The following is a 17,526-nucleotide window of genomic DNA, read 5'->3' on the forward strand; positions in this document are numbered from 1 at the left end:
CCTATTAAGCCATTATTTGTCATTTCGCGGAGAAGCGAGGTACCAGCTACACGTCTGTAAGGCGTTTGTGCACTTTGTTGGCGCTACGAATGATGACGATGAAGAATTATGGCTCAGCCCTTTGTAATGGGTTGGAAGCTTTAAACGGCCCCCCAGTTATGCAATTTGCACTGGGCGACGCCCGGTCACTATTTCCCTCTACCGTCATGCTGTAAACATACGTTGACGTGGGAGAGAGAAGGGGGGGAACAAAGAACTTTATTGAGACCCCGAGGAAATGGATCATGCGCTTACGGGCTTCCTTGGCAACCAGTGCACTTGCGAGGAACCCACTGCGCTATAAATAATTGTGATTTTTGACCCCAGTTATGTAATTTGCACTGGGTGACCCCCGTCACTATTTCCCTCTCCCGCCATGCTGTAAACATACGTTGACGTGGGAGAGAGAGGGGGGGGGACAAAGAACTTTATTGAGACCCCGAGGTAATGGATCATGCGCTTATGGGCTCCCTTGGCAACCAATACAAGTGCACTTGCGAGGAACCCACTGCGCTATAAATCATTGTGATTTTTGAGAAGTTGGGAAGTAGGCACTGTGCCATTTTTCGTCATTCTACGGAGAGCCGTGGTACCTGCTAAACGCATGTAAGGCATTATGCGCACTTTGTTGATGCTGTGCCTGATGACGATGAATTATGGCGGAGCCCTTTGTAATGGGTTGGAAGCATTCAACAACCTACTCGTTGTGCAATTCTCATTGTGTGGCGCCTGGTTACAGAATTCACGTTGTGCGACGCTTGGTGCTTATTTTACTCTTCTACCACGCTATATTGCGCATGTTAATATGGTTCCTTCCCGACATCAAGCCTGTATAGGACCTCCCACGCAGAGGGCCCAGGTTCGAACCTCGTTCCAAAAAAATTCCAATTTCCTTTTTTTTCTTATTTCGAACGATACTGGTTACGGACACCGGCGGAGGCGGCGGCGGACAACTACGGCGCCAAAGACGGCCGCTGAAGTGATCTCATAACAGCTTTCGCTGTAAAAAACTCACAGCATCCCTTATTCATTCACTTAAGACGAGTCGAAGGCGCAAGTCATGTTCTTTTACAGCGAAAGCTGTTATGAGATCATTTCACCGGCCGTTTTTGGCGCCGTAGTTGTCCGCCGCCGCTGCCGCTGCCGCCGCCGCCGGTGTCCGTAACCAGTATCGCTCGAAATAAGAAAAAAAACGAAATAAGAAAAAAATTCCAGGATGGAACGAGGTTCGAACCTGGGCCCTCTGTGTGGGGGCCCAGTATTCAACCTCTGAGCCATGCCGGTGCTTCAAACTGCTTTGCAAAAAGTTCCTATACAGGCTTCATGTCGGGAAGGAACCACATTAGCATATGCAATATAGCGTGGTAGAATGAGTAAAATAAGCACCAAGCATCGCACAACGCGAATTCTGTAACCAGGCGTCACACAATGGGAATTGCGCGACGAGTAGGTTGTTGAATGCTTCCAACCCATTACAAAGGGCTCTGCCATAATTCTTCATCGTCATCAGGCACAGCATCAACAAAGTGCGCATAATGCCTTACATGCGTTTAGCAGGTACCAATGCTCTCCGTAGAATGACAAAAAATGGCACGGTGCCTGCTGCCCTACTCAAAAATTACAATGATTTATAGCGTAGTGGGTTCCTCGCGAGTGCACTTGAATTGGTTGCCAAGGAAGCCCATAAGCCCATGATCCATTTCCTCGGGGTCTCAGTAAAATTACAATGATTTATAGCGTAGTGGGTTGCTACGCAAGTGCACTTGTATTGGTTGCCAAGGAAGCCCATAAGCGCATGATCCATTTCCTCGGGGTCTCAGTAAAGTTCTTTGTCCCCCCCCCTCTCTCTCTCCCACGTCAACGTATATTTACAGCATGGCGGGAGAGGGAAATAGTGACCGGGCGTCGCCCAGTGGAAATCACATAACTGGGGGGCCGTTTAAATCTTCCAAATCATTACAAAGGGCTGAGCCATAATTCTTCATCGTCATCATTCGTAGCGTCAACAAAGTGCACAAACGCCTTACAGACGTGTAGCTGGTACCTCGCTTCTCCGCAGAATGTCAAATAATGGCTTAGTAGGTGCTTCCCAACTTCACAAAAATTGTGATTATTGGCATAGTGGGTACCTTTCTAGTATACTTGTATTGTAGCCCCAAGAGAGCTTACAACGGGCTCAAAAAACGCCGCTCTTCCAGCTTTTGCTGTGACTGTGCTGCGGTTTTAGCGCAGGCCTGGCGTTTTTTTTTTTGCAGTGCCTCCAAGAACAGAGGATCTGCATTTTGCATTTGTCTCCGTTTTTCATTTTGCCTCCGTGATCGGACTACCTTTGACCAAGCTACGATGCGATGTGATGACTGTATCGCATGACGTTACGTCACGTGATGTCACTGTGACATCATGATGACGTGACAAATTTTGGAAATCTGTGACGTCATATGGTGACGTCATCTCGTGATGATAATGATTTTTTTCATCCTTCGTACTGCACGTCCATTCACACTTCTCGTAATTCTGCTCGACTCTGCCGATTCTTGCATTCCACGGGGCTCGCCTTATTTTACCACCCAACCACGCACACACAGAAAGACACACACACACTGACGACCCGCGCGTCTCGTTTCCAGTCAGACATCCGTGTTTGTGCGTCTCGCCTATGTCACCGTCAACCTCAGAACAGCAGCACTGTCTGTGGGTGCGCAGGGCAAGCGTTACACGCGTCGCGAAGACGCGTAGACAGGAGACGTAAATTGCAGACGCAGTCCTACCCGGAAGCTTTTATAAAGGATCTTCGGAGCTTTCCGCGACAAACACATTACTGGAACACGGTACTGGAAACGCAACCGGCGTAAGCCGCGCGTAACTTTTTCACGACAAGCTTGCAGGAATTATCGCACGATGACGAGTACATGACAAATAATTCGATGCGGCGTGGTGAAAGCGCAGGATTCAGGAGAACCAACCCAGACAGTCGACGTGAAGCCGTTGCCTAGCGTCGCCGCTAGTTGGCACCAAGATGAAAACACTGGGATCGTCGACGTTATCGTTGCTAGCGCATCGTCACTCAGCGCCTGGGGCGAGGCGTGGGGACTCGCTGAACGCGTCATAGTACTGTCGACGTCGCAGGGTGTTGAATGCCCCGTTGAGCCTTTGTACTTTGTCGGCCCTGGAAATAAAATAACTTCGATGCCACGCACTCAATTCGTACGTCTCCAAAAAAACTAAATTACGCATTCCAAGGTATCAAGTGAAGGCCACATCTCGAACTTAAAATTTTATGTTACTAGTTCATTGTGGCATGACGGCGCAGAAAGCGGGACGAAGAACACACGGGACACAGCGCCGTCTCCTGTGTGTTCTTCGTCCTGTTTTCTGCGCCATTATGCCACAATGTTAATGAACCAACTAGGCCATCTAAGAAACCTTAAGTTAAGGGAGAGGGGAATGGGGAGGGGGAGAGGGGGAGTCAAGAGGAGGTGTGGAGAGGGTTTGCACATGCGCAGTAAGGATGGTCACGCCGCACACCGTTTGAGCTCCGCCATAAGATGCTTCGCATCTAAAGGATAAACAATCACCGGTAGGTGATATTACGTGATATCCGTGTTCATGCAATTTAAATGCAACTGGTAGCGGAGCTTCCATAGAAACCCATACGTTCAGAAATCGGCGGCTCATCAGATGCTCATGGGGCTTAGCGCCATCTTTGTGAGGTGGAAACACTTCCGGTAAAACAAAAAAAACACGGTTGATCCCTCCGTCATAGGAATCGGAATAACACGAAAGTAAAACGTGCCCTTACAGAAGTAACTGAATGCTTACGGTACATTGATATAAGAGAGTTTGCACAATGTATATTGATGTCTGGCAGCTAATGGCGCCGTTTAACGTGTATGCACCCACTTTGACGTTTGGCGGTACATCTCCATCCCAACGACTAACGTCCATGTTAAATGATTAAACAAACCCTTGTGGTTGTGGTTGTGGGTTCGGATTCCACCGACGGAAAGGGTGATTTTTCGTCGACTTTAATTACGTTCAGCTTAAGTGAGAGTCATTACAATACACTTAAGTTTCACAAATAATGTCTCATACGCTTTCCTTGGCTTAGTTTTCGGTCGGTTTCATTAGTTTTGTATAATAAACAAAAACGAGCCTCTCGGGCAATTCCCCTACTTTCGTAGCGAAGAGATAGCCATTTAAGGCTCGATACAGCAACATGACCATAGAGAAAGCCAGTTAAGGCAAGTTGAGTCTTCTCTCTCTCTCGGTGATTCACGCAGTAGTCTCTGTGTTGTTCAGGCAGCCCATCAGTCTGTCCTTTTGAATATCCTTGTGTCTATTTCTTTCCATCTCTTTCTTTCTATCTCTCTCTCTATTTCTTTCTCTCTCTATCTCTGTCTCTCTTTCACTCTTTCTTTCTCTCTCTATCTCTGTCTCTCTTTCATTCTTTCTTTCTTTTTTCTCTTTCTGTCTCTCTCTTTCTAGTTCTCTCGCCCATAGCAACGCAGCCATATGGTTCCCATAAAAGCTTTTTTTTTCTAGCGTGCCTGGATAGCCGAGTGCTTACAACGCTCAGCTTCAGACATTAGGTATACGCTTTCGCATCCCGCCTACGCAAGAAATGTTATTTCGTCTTATTTATTCCTTGTCCTCCTCCTCTCCACTTCTCCGAGTAGTCTTCGGCAAACGCCCGCGTCCCTGCTCCTGCCTGGCTCCTTGCCTCAGCTCTCCTCGTTTGACTAGCCTCTACTCTCTGCCAACCCAGGCTCCACCCTATCCTCCACCATTCTCCCTCACTCTCTTTCGCTCCGTTCTCTCCCTCCGCTGTCTACACTTTCCCTCGCACCCGCTGTACTCGGTAGTGGCGCTTGCCCAATTTCAGTGGCGCATACCCGGCCGACATTTTGCGGAATCAACGCGGGGTGTTGTCCAGCTTAAAAAGCTCCGCTGCAAAAAAAAAGCGGAGGCATCACGTGACCAAGCCTTAGTCGAGGGCACGGAAGAGCACAAGACAAGCTTCAACGTGGTGCAGAGCGTCTCCTTCGGTAACAACGCGGCTTTTCTTCCGCGTAGGATTGACCTATGACGCCTCGTTGCCTCGAGAACGCAACTTGAAAAAGTGACATTGCTGACAACGTCCTAGTCGCGAGCAGGCAGTCCCAGAAAGTACACCACGGCGAAAAAGTCCATAGAAGCTTGAAGTGCCACTCTGCATAACCACCTTCGGGAGGAAGTCGCTATGGATGAAGCTGTGGCAGCGGCTTGAAGAGAGCAGCATGCGGCTATAATGCGACGCAGGCGTTCTGGATATGCAGAATTGGCGGACAGAGGCCGCTGCCGCAACGGCAGATAAGCAGTAAGTTCAAGACCAAACCGACAGAAAGTCCGACTAGAAGTAAAGCTTGCTGGGCAAGTTGGTGAATCATAACGGTAAGAGCAGCGCGCACCTAAAGCACGGCACGAGAAACACACACGACACTTCCTCGTCCCGTGCTTTACGAGCGCGCTGTTCTTACCGTCTGAGTAGGCTATTGCTTTCACGTTCTAAGTTCAGAACATCCCTCGTGATATTTTAATAAGAATTGTTCGAGTGTTACGTGCCAACCAAGGAGGTTAAACTTGGTGCCAACCCCATGACACGATTATGAGGCACTTTGTAGTATAGGGCTCCGGACGTTTCCGCTGCCTGGATTTCCTTAAAGTGCACTGACATCGTACATTACGCGGACCTCTAGCGTTTCGTCTCCATCGAAATGCGACCGCCGCGACAGGGGATCGAACGCGCGTCTTTCGCGTCAGCAGCCGAGTAGCGTAACGACTGTCCGTAATCTTCTACGATGAAACTAGCCCTAGAATGCTATCGCACAAAACGAACCCTTGCCTACAGAGGCTATCAACACTAGGCTTTGAAACATCGCTTAGCTCTACACTCGTTCTTCATTGGCTCCTTAACTGCTTTCATGAAGAAAAAGAAGCGGTAGGAAAAAATGTTCTCATAAAGGTTTTGAACAGCGTAAGGGCTTGCTTATAAAGGTTGGCTACCGTTCGTAGTGGCTGCAATATTTGCACTATGAGGAGAAATATTTTCCTGCAGAAACCAGGGTGCTGGCAGGTGTCCTGTAACAAGGCGAATTCGCACTGTCGTCATGTAATTCGGCTTCAACGACAGTGCTGCCGACGCATGTTGTTTGTAAGACTTAACCTTCACAACTTCTTGATTGCGTTATCCGCGATGCGCAGCGCCTGTAGGGAACCCAAGCTCAAGTTTGCGGCGCGACGCGACGATAGCGCCGCGCTAGCCGCGCTGCGGCTCTGTCGGAAAGCTATGAACCTTCTGCGCGGCCGTCTCAGCCCCTTTCACGGTAGCGGCGTAGCGGTAGCGCACGTGCGCACGCGTTCTTCTCTCGGTGCGGGTAACTGGGGGGCCGTCAGCTGGGTACGTTGAACCGAGAGGCTTGCTGTGCGAAGCTGCGCATTTCCGCGATGGCAGAAGCGACCCCGCGGAAGCGCAAGCGTGGTCCGAAGTATTGCGGTTTAGCGGCCAGCCACAACAGTGAAGACAACACCAAGGCAAGGCACACGATTCACGTGTTAAACTGTATCGTTTCCCGGGCGTGTCGTACGAGAAATAAAGGCGGCAAGCGTGGATAGCTGACAGTGCTGTCTCGCCTTCTATTTTGGCTGAGTTCATCGCTTTCGTTCGTTCCGACTACCTGAATCGGTAAGTAACGCGGCGCATGCACGCAGCGACTACATTAATGATTACTCGCTGTCTTCTCGTATTGTTAAAGTCCAGTTACGGTTGTAGGTGAAGCAACTTTGTGTTTTGATTCCCCGTGTTCGTGAGACCTACCCGTCGTTGTTGAACGTTCACATTCGCGTTATACCGTTAGCATTGCGCGGTTGGTTGAATTCAACTGAACTCGGCACATTGTCAGAAGTTCGGCGCCTGCATTTCACGCGTCGGGAAGGCTGCTTTATCACGCCGGAACGGACGTCTGTGCATTTGCAGCAAGCTTTGACATCGTTCTGCAGGTTTGCTTTGTTTTTGTCACTTTATTAGGGTGATATATATTTAAGCCGCTAAATATAACTGGCACTTAATACATGCTTTGCAATTGCAACCTTGAAGTAACCACCTTCTGACTTTGTGCGATTTTCTAGCCGCGTTCACGCAGCAGGTTTTATACGCCTGTCAAGTCGATATCATAAAAAGAGACTGCAAGCATGACGCGAGAGCCGAAAAAACGGGGCGAGCAGTTCATCTTGCTTCACAGTGGTTAAAGCTCAGCTAGCTGCCTCGCGTCTTAATCGGCGGGTGATTCTGCAGCGGCACGGAGGACTTGACTCTAACCTTCTCAGGAAGCAGTGCCATGGCCGTATAATCTTTTTTTCGCACGCCGCAAACGTTTGTTCACGAAAGTACACGGCTGCTACTGTAAGCATGCCAAATCAAAACAACAATCATATGATTCGTAGTCCACGCCGCAGAACATCGATAGCGTGTACGGCTTCATTTCGGAGTGCATGTGGACCATTATTCATCTTTAACATGACAGAATGAGACTTACCTCGAGGTATACGTCCTACACGGTGTAATCGCGACTTGGGAAATGCATTTCGCTTTGAGTTGGGCGTCGTTGTTGTCGATCGTCTGCTCTTCACCGTTAACGTGATTGACGAGCCTTTCTCATTTTATGTTCGCTTTTCGGAAGGGCCAGTCAAGCTCGAAAATCCTTTTGAAGCCGCACTGCAAGCGGTACATTGTGAGGCGGCGCAAGTGCACCGCGAGAGCTGTGCACGTGCAAAGCGAGCGGCAACGCCGTGGAGAGAAGGGAAAACGCGCGCTGCTAACACCCCAGTTTCTCTTTTTCTGCCAGAGATGGCGCTGCCTGTCAAGAGCAGCAGAAAACTATTTGCTGGAAAGGAAAGAGGAAGCCAAAAAGTTGGTGGAACAAGGAAATCCGGGAAGCGATCGGGAAGCGGCGTGAAGCATCACGGAATCATAGAAGGGCAAAAAAGGACAAGCGACCGCAGGACGAAGTCAACGAAATATGGGAAATATATCTAGAGAAAAAATCCATTGTACAGAAATTGGTCGAGGCAAAATTAAAGGCGAAAGTGAACGCTGGGTGACAGATATTCACGAAAAAAGGAGGCCGCACCTAGGATATTTTGGAGCCACATAAAGGCGCTAGGTAGGAAGTCTGTCACAACGCAACAACGTATTCTCGATGAAGGAGGAAATCAATTGGAAGGGTACGAAGCGCTAGGTTACATTCGAAAGGTAACAGCCGATTCGTTTAAAAAGAGCGTCCAGGGGATTTCCCCGGTGAGTAAAAGTGTGGCGGAGAGAGCAACCCGAGGAAGAGCTAGTGCTGGAGAATTTCAATTGGAAAAAGGCTGAAGGAAAAATTCCAAAGCGCACTGCCGCGGGTTTAGATGGGATTCCCGTAGCCTCATAACGAACTAGGAAATAGCACTAAAGAAGCACTGCTGAAAGCTGTAGAAAAATGCTTAAAAGACAGGCAAATACCGGATAGTTGGCGAAAAGGTAGAATGAACTTAATCTATAAAGGCAAGGGAGAAAAGGATAACATTCGCTCGTATAGACCACTAACCATTACATCGGTGCTATACAGGTTGGCGATGCAAGCAGTAAAAATGAAAATAGAAAAGTGGGCAGAACACAACGATATTTTGGGACAACTCCAGAATGGATTTCTAGTCGACAGGCGGTTAGACGATAACCTGTTTGTTCTCACTCAGTGTATAGAAATATCTAAAATAGAAAATAGGCCCTTGTACATGGCTTTTCTAGACATCACTGGGGCGTACGACAACGTTAATCAGGAAATTTTGTGGGATATATTGAAAGGAATGGGCATAGGCGACGACTGTATACAGCTTTTGAGGGAGATATACCGAGAAAATACAGTTTGCATAGAATGGGAAGGAATGAGTAGCAAAGAGAACGTTGAGATTAGCAAGGGGCTGAGACAGGGATGTCCTTTGTCCCCGCTGTTATTCATGCTGTACATGGTGAATATGGAAAAAGCGCTAGAAGGTAGCAACTTGGTTTTATTCTGTCACACAAACAGGGCGGCGTGATGATTGAGCAGAAGCTTCCAGGATTATTTTATGCTGACGATATTGTCTTATTTGCTGACAGTCGAGAGGGTATACAGCAGCTGGCGGATATATGCGGAAGGGACGGGGAAGCTCTAGGACTAGGATTTAGTGTAACAAAATGTGGATTGATGGTATTCAATGACCCTTGTGATCAGGCGGTGTCAATACAGGGCCAAGAAATACCGAGGGTGAGCGAATACAAGTACCTCGGAGTATGGATAAATGAGGGTGACAGGTACATGGAGGTACAGGAAAAAGCCTCAGCAGCAAAAGGAAAGAGGAATGCTGCAATAATGAAGCACAGAGCACTGTGGGGATACAATAGGTACGAGGTGCTTCGAGGTCTGTGGAAAGGTGTAATGGTTCCGGGGCTTACTTTTGGGAACTCAGTGGTGTGCATGAGGGCAGAGGTGCAATCGGGAATGGATATAAATCAAAGGACTGTGGGACGCCTCGCGTTGGGTGCTCACGGGAAGACGACAAATGAGGCTGTAAAGGGCGATATGGGATGGGCAGGTTTTGAGGCGAGGGAGGCTCAGAGCAAAATAAGGTTCGAAGAAAGGCTAAGGAATATGAAGGAGAGTAGATGGGCAGAGAAGGTGTTCCGTTACTTGTATAGGAAGAGCGTGGACACAGAGTGGAGAAAAAGAACTAGGAGGCTCACTAGTAAATATACGGCTGGTAGTGTAAGCAGTATGTCAACAAAGAGTGTTAACGAAAGTCAGAGGCGGAGAGGATTTACTGGATGGCAGCTATAGAGAAAAACCGGCTTTGAGTAACTACCGAAAGGGCAAAAATGAAATAAGGAGGGAGGCATTTTATGACAATTCAATGGGAAGCGCTTTACTGTTTGAAGCGAGATCGGGTTGCCTTAGAACGGGTAGTTATAAAGCGAGATTCAGTAAAGAAGAAGAACAATGCACGTGCTGCGGGGAAGATCAGGAAACGGCGGAGCATGTTCTGATTGAATGTGGAGACATCCACCCAGGTGTACGTTTGGGCACGAGCCTACATGACGCCTTGGGCTTTAGAGACAATGGAAAGCTGAACACACCCGCGATTGAAATAAGTAAGAAACGGTTAGAGTATTGGTGGCAGAAAACTAGAGAGAAAGGACAAAAATAGATAATGGGAAAAAAAATAAGGACATTCTGCCGTAAAGGGCACAGAACGGAGTTGAAAACATAAGGTTTTTTTTTGTCTTCTGGAGTAAAATAGTTTACTTGAAGTACAGACACTGGGCCAATGCTAAAAAAAAAGAGTAAAGTTTTTTTTTTTTTCGAGCCTGGTGGCACACTTGTCACCGCCCCGTTATAAAGGGGACGCTCATAGCATCCATCCATCCATCCATCCAGCAGCGCCGCTAAGCGTTGCTTGGGAAACCTATAGGGGCGCCACTGAAAGCCGCGTAGCGGCGGCCGTTGGAACCGCTAGTGGGTCGCGTAGCAGACGCTTCGTTTGCGCGCGTGCGATTTGCCGCTTGTGCGCGTCCCAGATAATTACTTTTGCGGCGATAATGTGCGCAAAGGAGCCGCACTTTATAATAGTGGACATGTGTCCGATGACAAAGCTGTGTGGGACGACAATGTACGTCACCATACGCGCCAAGTGTTTGCCACAGACAAGCGTCAACAAGCTTCCCTACGAAGTGGAGCTCATCGTAAGTACACCGCCTTCGTTATAACGTCGCGATAAATAATGCCTGCATGCGTTGACGCGTGAACCAACGTTTTTTCTCGATACAGTAGCTTCGTTTACGTGCCATGTGTTTATATAGTAGATTTTGAGGGAGCGCTGTCGCAACCAACGTTACTAGATACCTTTTTCAGTTTGCAAACTCCACCGGAATGCGGCGGCGAAACGCGGCCCCTTTCGTTTCCCGCTCCCTAGATGGCGCTTCCGACGCCTTTGGACCGGTCGCCGCATCGTAACAGAGCCTGCGCACAGTGTTAAACGGTATTTACGCAGTTAATATTTTGTAAGGGGAGTTATTTTCCTAGATAGTGAGCGAAGGTAGTTACAAGAGCTCAAATAAAGCAGCAATTGAGCCGGTGCCACACGGCAGAGACGCGAGTGCGGTGCCTGAATCTTGCGGGACTTCTGTTCATTCAGCTCTATTGCGTTCCTGTTCTTTAAAATTCTATTATATATGTTAAAAAATTTTGACAGTGGGCCATAGCATTAAGGCTAAATGCTAGAGGGCTATGCACTTCGATTCAGGTGCAGGTTAGGGCAACCCCAGTTGAACGAAATTTCCGAAGCCTTTCACTACGACGTGCCTCACAATCATATCGTGGTTTTGGCCCGTAGAACCTTAGATATTCTGATACGATGAGCCACACAACGCAGCGATCTGATGCCGCCGGTGATGAAGTGTAAAGCCCAGAACACTCGTTCTTTCCAGATCACTCATTCCTACGATTCGAATATTTTTTCCAAAGATAGATACCGAACTACTTGAATAAAAGCTTGCCTTTTTTAAGGCTATAAATGCGAAAGATATCGAGAACAGAAAAAGTGAAATTAAACACAATTTATTGAAGCTGCGACAAACTGAAAGCCACTTTTTTTTTTCAAGGGCAAGAGCCAGAGTTACAGGAGACGTGCTTTTTTGTTCGCTACAGCCACCTTTTCCTTGCTTTCTAACTTGTGGTTGAAATCCCTGGAGAAGAAATGCATTCTCGTCACAATGACAAAGTTCAATATTTGGCAAGTGAATGTTGTTACATGCTCTGAACAGCCCAAACGAGCAATGCTGCACTTTTCAAGCTCTTCCAGCACTTTCCAGAAGATGGTTTCACAAGCACCAGCCTCATCTAATGTTGAAGAAACAACATCATTCACAACTCTCATTACACTTAACATTTTAGCTGTTGGATGCTTTCATGCAGCCTTCCTTGAAACTTCTATAAGTCGTCAGATATGCATCAGAGCCAACTACGGGCTCTGCACTGCTTATATCTTCTAAGCACAGAAGGCATGCTGTATGCTTTTGAAATTTGTACACTACATATCCACTCATGTAGTACACAATAGCGTCGTCCACTTCTCCTTTGAAGTAAGAGTGGTCGTCAATCTGCTCTCCAGACTCTCCGGATGTTTCACATACAATTCTTAGCAGTTTTTTCTCTATAAATTCCCGCAAGCAAGCATGTTTGGTGCGCTGAACTTCTCTTGTTGTCCGCAATGTGTCCTGTACGCTGGCAAGCACATTCCCTGGTACACCTTGCACACTGCCGCGCATTGCGGTCTTTATAGGTGTGTACAAACTGAGAAGGCGGAAGATCTGAGTAAAGTTGACCACGGTAGGGTGAGATTCATCTCCTCCGAATGACCGAACAAGTCCGAAGTGGCGCTGGAAAACAGGAAGTTTGTTAAACTACAACCAACTTCATTACTTATAGCACAACACTCAAGCACCAGCAATCACATGCTCACCTCCAAGGGATCCTGGTTCAATTTTGCTGTCAAAACATAGTGTGCGCCCTCATCCAGCAAGAACTCGATGACTTCAAGCGTTGACATCAAGGTAACACGCAGAGATTGAGTGGTTTGTTGCGATGCAAAGAGCTTGAGACCTTGCTCCACGGAGTTCTTTTCTGTGGAATTCAGCATTTCCAAGAAGTCCTTGATGACCTGAATGAATGAGGTAAAATATCCGCACACTATAAGCATCAACACGTATGAAGATGAACCAGAACTTGCCTGTATTTCCTTTGAGTGGCGTTTGATTCCTCTTTCGGGTAGCTTTATGTTCAAAGCATCGAACAGGTCATTCAGGAGTCTGGTGAATACTTCGGTTCCCTCAGAGCCCCTCAGGCCTTCAGTACCGGCTTCTCTGTATATTCGGATGCCAATAGCCGTTCCGCGGCTGAACAGCTGTAAAAAAAGTGGATTGATAAGTTAGTTGAAAAATAACCCAAACAAGCCTACGCTGTCTTTAAAGGTACCACCTGTGTAGCAAGTCGGACACTCATCTTCTGAAGGTTGTCTGGGGCAACATGTGCTTTTGTCAGTTTTGGCACGACTCTTGTATGTTTGCTCTTCTCAGCTTCGTACAGGGCAACATAATGTGCGAAATTTATCTGATGATCCCCAGCCTGAAAAAACCAGAACGTTTTTAGTATTTGGTTGCAACTAAATGCACAGATTTACTCTTACCATTCCATAGGTGTGCTTTTTCAGGTGATTTCTGATGCACTTGACTATGTGCGGGACGTCACAGATAAAGAAGGTATTCTGTGAGGGTTCCCAAGGATGCTCGATGCTGTTGCATGGTGACATCATGTCTCCTGATATACCCAGGTTTGTCCACATTGAGCGGTTATTACCAGCTCCATCGCTTACAACCACAAGCACTGAAGCATTATGTTTGTGAAGCTGCAACACGGCACTCAAAAGGAGCTGTGCAAGGATCCGTCCAGGTGCAGCACCTTTTGTGGCAAAAGACGCTATGGGTTGAACCCAGCTCTCAAATAGTGGAACAAACATGAACACGAGTGCGTGGTCAGCGAGTTGGTCAGTGGTGACATTTGTCACATCGCCATAGTCAACGAAGCCATCCATCTTATATGATGTTTTGTTGAAAGCAACAGATTGCTTGAGCTTTACCTCATCAAGCAACAGAACACCGCACCTTTGAAGATGGCTCTTCTTCTGAAAATGCTCTTGGATGCTCTTCAGCGATACCTCATTAAAGCCATATCTGCAGGGAATGCCACTAATAATCTGACGAAGGCGTGCTCTTGTAGGAAGAGGCAAAACCTGCATATCAGATAACAGCTTGTAAGCTTTAGGACTGGAAATCTGCAGCAGAAGGCATGTCATCAGCCATTCTTCTGTGTATCGCTTCCCATTTTTTGCCTTTGCCTTTGCTACCTGAAAAGCATTCTTGAAAGCCAGCTGCTGTTTGGCTGGAAGAATGTCAAGTGCACGTTCCATCCTCTCCTCTGTAACATTCTTGAGTTGTTTTTTCACGGTGGCTATCTCATTTCTTCAACTTTTCTCTCTGAATCGTCGCTCGTATTGCCCTTCGACGCAGAGACTTCACTTTGGTACTCTTAGATTGCAAGCTGTTGCTTGTCTTGCGCCGCTGTGAAAACAACTTGGACAGACTGCTGCATTCCTGACATACTGCTGTCAGACATAGAACTGTGCACGATTTGCGATGCCATGTTTCGCCATTTTTAACGGCCACAGATGATGACAAGACGTGCGGGTAATTATAAGCAGGGCAACCTTCACAAATGTTCAGCCTTTCAATGCGTGAAAGTAGGCACTTTAAATCATCGCACGATTTCAATTCAATTCCCGCACCAGTACTATACACAGCTGATGTAACAAGTTGCCCCTTGGCACTGACAGACAAGGTCAGGCGTTTCGACACTACCACAGCCCTGTCGATCTCTGGAATTTCTTCTCGCATTGCCAGCTTGTACAACACGATTGTAGTGCCAACAACCTCGAGCGACCAACCCTGGATCCGTTGGCCTGCTGCTGCTATGTCAGACAACTCGCTGAAGAGCTGTGTGTTGTTCTCTAGCGTAACACTGTTTTCACTGCCAGCACTGCTATCGTTAGGGACGCCGAAGTCCGGTGTCGCAGCTTCTTGGTCAGTGTCCGTTTTATCTTTTTTGCGCTTAGGCCGAGTAGGTGTACGCACTGTTGGGGCCTTGCGTTTTCGCGCTGGCTTCGACAAGTACTTGGGGCAATTAGGAAAAATGCGCGGCACAGCATCTTCCTTAAGAGCCCACTTACCACGTGGTATGACAACAACGTCACCATGAACTTTGTGCACGTAGTCCTTCACAATATCGTCCTCCTGAAAGTGCAGGTCACAAACAGCACAAGAGCGTGACAGCTCCTTGTCTAATCTGGGTATTGCGCGTTGCCACTCTTGAAGGCGCACGTCGTCAGTGGGCGGCTTGAAAAAATGTCTTTTTTCGTCCGCGGATCTCGTTGAATCATAGCCGCTTCGGCAGCCAGTCACAAAGCAGCGAGGCATGTTTTATCACATTTAACAACCGTCACATGACACATATGGGAGATGTAGCTCGCACCCGGCACAAGATCACATCAGCGCTGACGCGCCGGCGCCAAGCCGGTCACCACGTGGGGCACGGTAACCGTAGTAAGTTGCAACGGGAGCACACACTGAGCGAGCTGCGTCGATTTGGATCTCGCTGGGACTCACAGGGACAGCGATGGCTACGGAACACACTTGCACGCAACAAAGAAGCACCCAACTCACACCTGCTGTAGCAGCAGCGTCAGGAACAAATGGCCAGAGGCACGCTTCGCCGGCCGTCAGACCAGTCAAAAAGCGACGAGTGCGCCGCCTCTCGGCGGTACAGGGAAGGGTGACACCCGCGGCGCCCCAGTTTGCAAACTGAAAAAGGTATCTAGTAACGTTGGTCGCAACGGCGTATAGATTACACAGGTGCGGCCACGCGAAGGGTCAGCGCTGGCAAAATTTTGAAACCAGCACGATAAACTTGTGAAAAAATAAACGATACACTTGTCATCATCGGTGCAGAAGCGCACAGCGAACATTCTGCACCGATGATCGCATTCCAGTGCCATCAATAGGTAGAATGCAGCCGATTTCGTCCAGCGCACGTGTGATTCCATGGCGCTTTTGTAAAGGAGCCGTCACCTTCCCCACATTCTCTGGCATTGCGCTTCGCGCCATTTCGTTTTTCAAGAGAGCCTAGGCATCGTGTCTTATCACTAATAACAACCTCATGTGCATTGTAGCGTCTACAATGCAGGCGAGGCGACCAAGTGTAAACGTAGTAGCGTTCGCTGAATACGTAGCGACATAAATGGAGAAATAAAAACACGGTAATCGTTCTAACACTGCCGTAAACAAAGCGCGATTGCTTACTTTCTACGTCGTACAGCCGCAATCCACCGCCGCCGTCGCTCTCGCTCGTGAAATAGCACCGGAAACCTGTAGAAGTGCGTTCCTGCGATTTTTTGTGTGTGTTTGAGCAGCCGCCAACGCAGCAGTTATTTTTCGATATCGCCGAGGCCCGACAGAGTCGTTAAATCACGACGAAAACACATCCATCCGTGCACTCGCGTAGACGCTCGCGGAAACACTGCTCGCCGGGACCCGTCAGTGCTTCCGAGCCGTGGCGGCAGATGGCGTCGTCGGCGTTTTGCGCATCGCCTATAGTAGAGCACATATGGCAAATGTTACTGGTAGCGAAGCTTCCATGAAGCCCATACATTTAGAAAATGACCGCTAGCGCATCAGCTGCTCATCGTGCTTAGCGTCATCTGAGTGAGAAGGAAACACTTCCGGTGGAACAAAAACTAAATCGAATGTGACGCAAATCTGGTAAACAAATGACATCATTTATAGCACTAGCGCGAAATTTCGCCTAAAAGTAGTTTTTGTAGGCCGCTGATCGCTAAGTACTCGCGTCATTGCCGTCCGAAACTAGTAAGCGAGTCCTACGCGAGTGCGCTTCAAGTCGACGCCGGATAAACTAATACGGAGGCATGTCTAGACACTAGTGTTTAATCCTAGTGCCATTTGATTCATCTTGGTTTAATAGTAAACTTTCTTCTTAAAACCTTTTTTCTGCGTTCGTGGCCTCTTCCGTAGCCAGAAGGAAGCAGCAGTGTACCTTTTGTTTTATGGCGTTGTTTATTTGCTTCGCACATTCGGAGGGGCCTTAACGTGTACATTGCTCAGGTGCATCGTGTGCATCAGTATTAACAAGAAGAAATAACGCCTTGTCACGCCAAAACTATGACAGACATTTAAATTTCATTCAGTTATTACAATAACGCAATCTTAATACACTCTATAAAAAATGAACACCAAGTGTGGTAATCAGTGCAAAAAACATGGTTGATCCCTCCGTCATAGGAAATCGGTATAACACGAAAGTAAAACGTGCCTTTACAGGAGTAGTTGAATGTGTAGTGTACATTGATATAAGAGAGCTTGCTCAATGTCTATTGTTGTTTGGCTGCTATACCACCGTTTAATTAACGTCAATGCACTCAAGTTGACGCTTGGTGGCACATCTCAATCCCGACGACTAACGTTCATGATCACATAATCAATGATTAGACAAACCTTTGTGGCAGCTCTAGTAGTTAACGGTGAGAGCGTAATCAGAGAATGCGGTGTGGCAGCCATTAGAGCATCGACTAAAGTCCCCATCCCGCGGCATGTTAAAGAGTAAACAGAACACCACGGTCGGACTAGAGGGAAACGCAACGCACGTCGTTTCTTCCTCTAGCCCGTCCGCGATATTTCTCAGGGGCGAGCGCAAGCGCGAAACGTGGTGTTACAGAGGCAGGCCAGCGTCGCAGAGCTATTTTTAATATGGATGG

The 17,526-nt window shown here is 47.8% G+C and overlaps 1 protein-coding gene across 1 annotated transcript; it reads right to left on the reverse strand.

Annotated features, from left to right (window-relative positions):
• Positions 1–11,722: 11,722 nt before the first annotated feature.
• On the reverse strand, positions 11,723–15,593 carry LOC125759840 (uncharacterized). The gene is given in 6 exon segments (XM_049419245.1): positions 11,723–12,054; positions 12,056–12,526; positions 12,610–13,050; positions 13,125–13,271; positions 13,333–14,160; positions 14,162–15,593. Coding segments are annotated over 6 exon segments (3,192 nt in total). The 5' UTR covers positions 15,176–15,593; the 3' UTR covers positions 11,723–11,763.
• Between the last annotated feature and the right edge of the window lie 1,933 nt (positions 15,594–17,526).

This window comes from Rhipicephalus sanguineus, chromosome 9 (assembly GCF_013339695.2).
Source record: "Rhipicephalus sanguineus isolate Rsan-2018 chromosome 9, BIME_Rsan_1.4, whole genome shotgun sequence".
Lineage (NCBI taxonomy): Eukaryota > Metazoa > Arthropoda > Arachnida > Ixodida > Ixodidae > Rhipicephalus > Rhipicephalus sanguineus.